This window comes from Chiloscyllium plagiosum, chromosome 9 (genome assembly GCF_004010195.1).
Source record: "Chiloscyllium plagiosum isolate BGI_BamShark_2017 chromosome 9, ASM401019v2, whole genome shotgun sequence".
NCBI lineage: Eukaryota > Metazoa > Chordata > Chondrichthyes > Orectolobiformes > Hemiscylliidae > Chiloscyllium > Chiloscyllium plagiosum.
The window spans coordinates 4,749,045-4,749,985 of record NC_057718.1 but is presented as its reverse complement, the minus strand read 5'-3'; the positions used below and the strand labels follow the sequence as shown (position 1 = coordinate 4,749,985).

Below are 941 nucleotides of genomic sequence, written 5' to 3'. Positions count from 1 at the left end.
GTAGCAGCAGTGTGTAATATCTATGGGATGCATTGCAGAAATTCATCAAAGCTCCTCAGACTGCACCTTCCAAACCCACAACCATTTCCATCTAGAAGGACAAGGGCAGCAGATACATGGGAACACCATCCCCTGCAAGTTCCTGTCCACTCACCATCCTGACTTGGAAGTATGTCGCCATTCCTTCAGAGACGCAGGGTCAAAATCCTGGATTTCCCACCCTAAGGGCATTGTGGGTCAACCCACAGCAGGTGGACAGCAGCAGTTCAAGAAGGCAGCTCACCAACATCTTCTCAAGGGCAACTAGGGACAGGCAGTAAGTGTGGTCCAGCCAGCAACACTCACATCCCACAAGTAAATTGAAAACGATTGACAGACGTACACTTGTAAGCATATGCAACCCGGAAAAGAAACAGTGATTGGGGAAAAAAAACTAAGACACCCATCAATCCACTAAGTAAAAATTAGAAACATGTAAACTTTTGGGACTGATTTTAAACACAAGCACATTTCTGTCACCTTTTTCCATCTCTTTCTTTATGATATAACGCAACCTGATTCCCTTCTCATCATTGCATGCTCTAGCTTTTGTTTGTGTTGAATAACTTGCATTAGTTTCATTTGGGATTCAGTTTGTTCTCTCATCATTTGCATGAATTGTTCCATTTTTTTTCATTACTTTGTGTCACACTTGCCATGATGTCTTTCATCGTTTGCATTTGTTGCTCCATTGCAGCTTTCTGGAGCTCCATCTGGGTCTGTCTGTCTTTCTCAGCTGCAAAGGTTTGAAAACTTAATCACTTGGACGTTTTTAACAACATTGTCTGCAGCGATTGTAATTCAATTTCAAATTTGTTTGAAAATGAGGAAACAAATGGGGGGAAGAGGGGATAAGGGGAAATAAGGTTGGGAGGGAGAGGGGGAGGAATGGGATGAATACG

At 42.8% G+C, this 941-nt stretch overlaps 1 protein-coding gene across 1 annotated transcript in view; it reads right to left on the bottom strand.

Moving 5' to 3' along the window:
* Window positions 1-291: 291 nt before the first annotated feature.
* The window catches only part of LOC122552576 (guanylate-binding protein 1-like), a 60,131-nt gene continuing 59,481 nt past the window's right edge, over window positions 292-941 (bottom strand). The window contains 1 exon segment of the mRNA XM_043695288.1: window positions 292-775. Within this exon segment, the coding sequence (XP_043551223.1) occupies window positions 645-775 (131 nt within the window). The 3' untranslated portion in view covers window positions 292-644.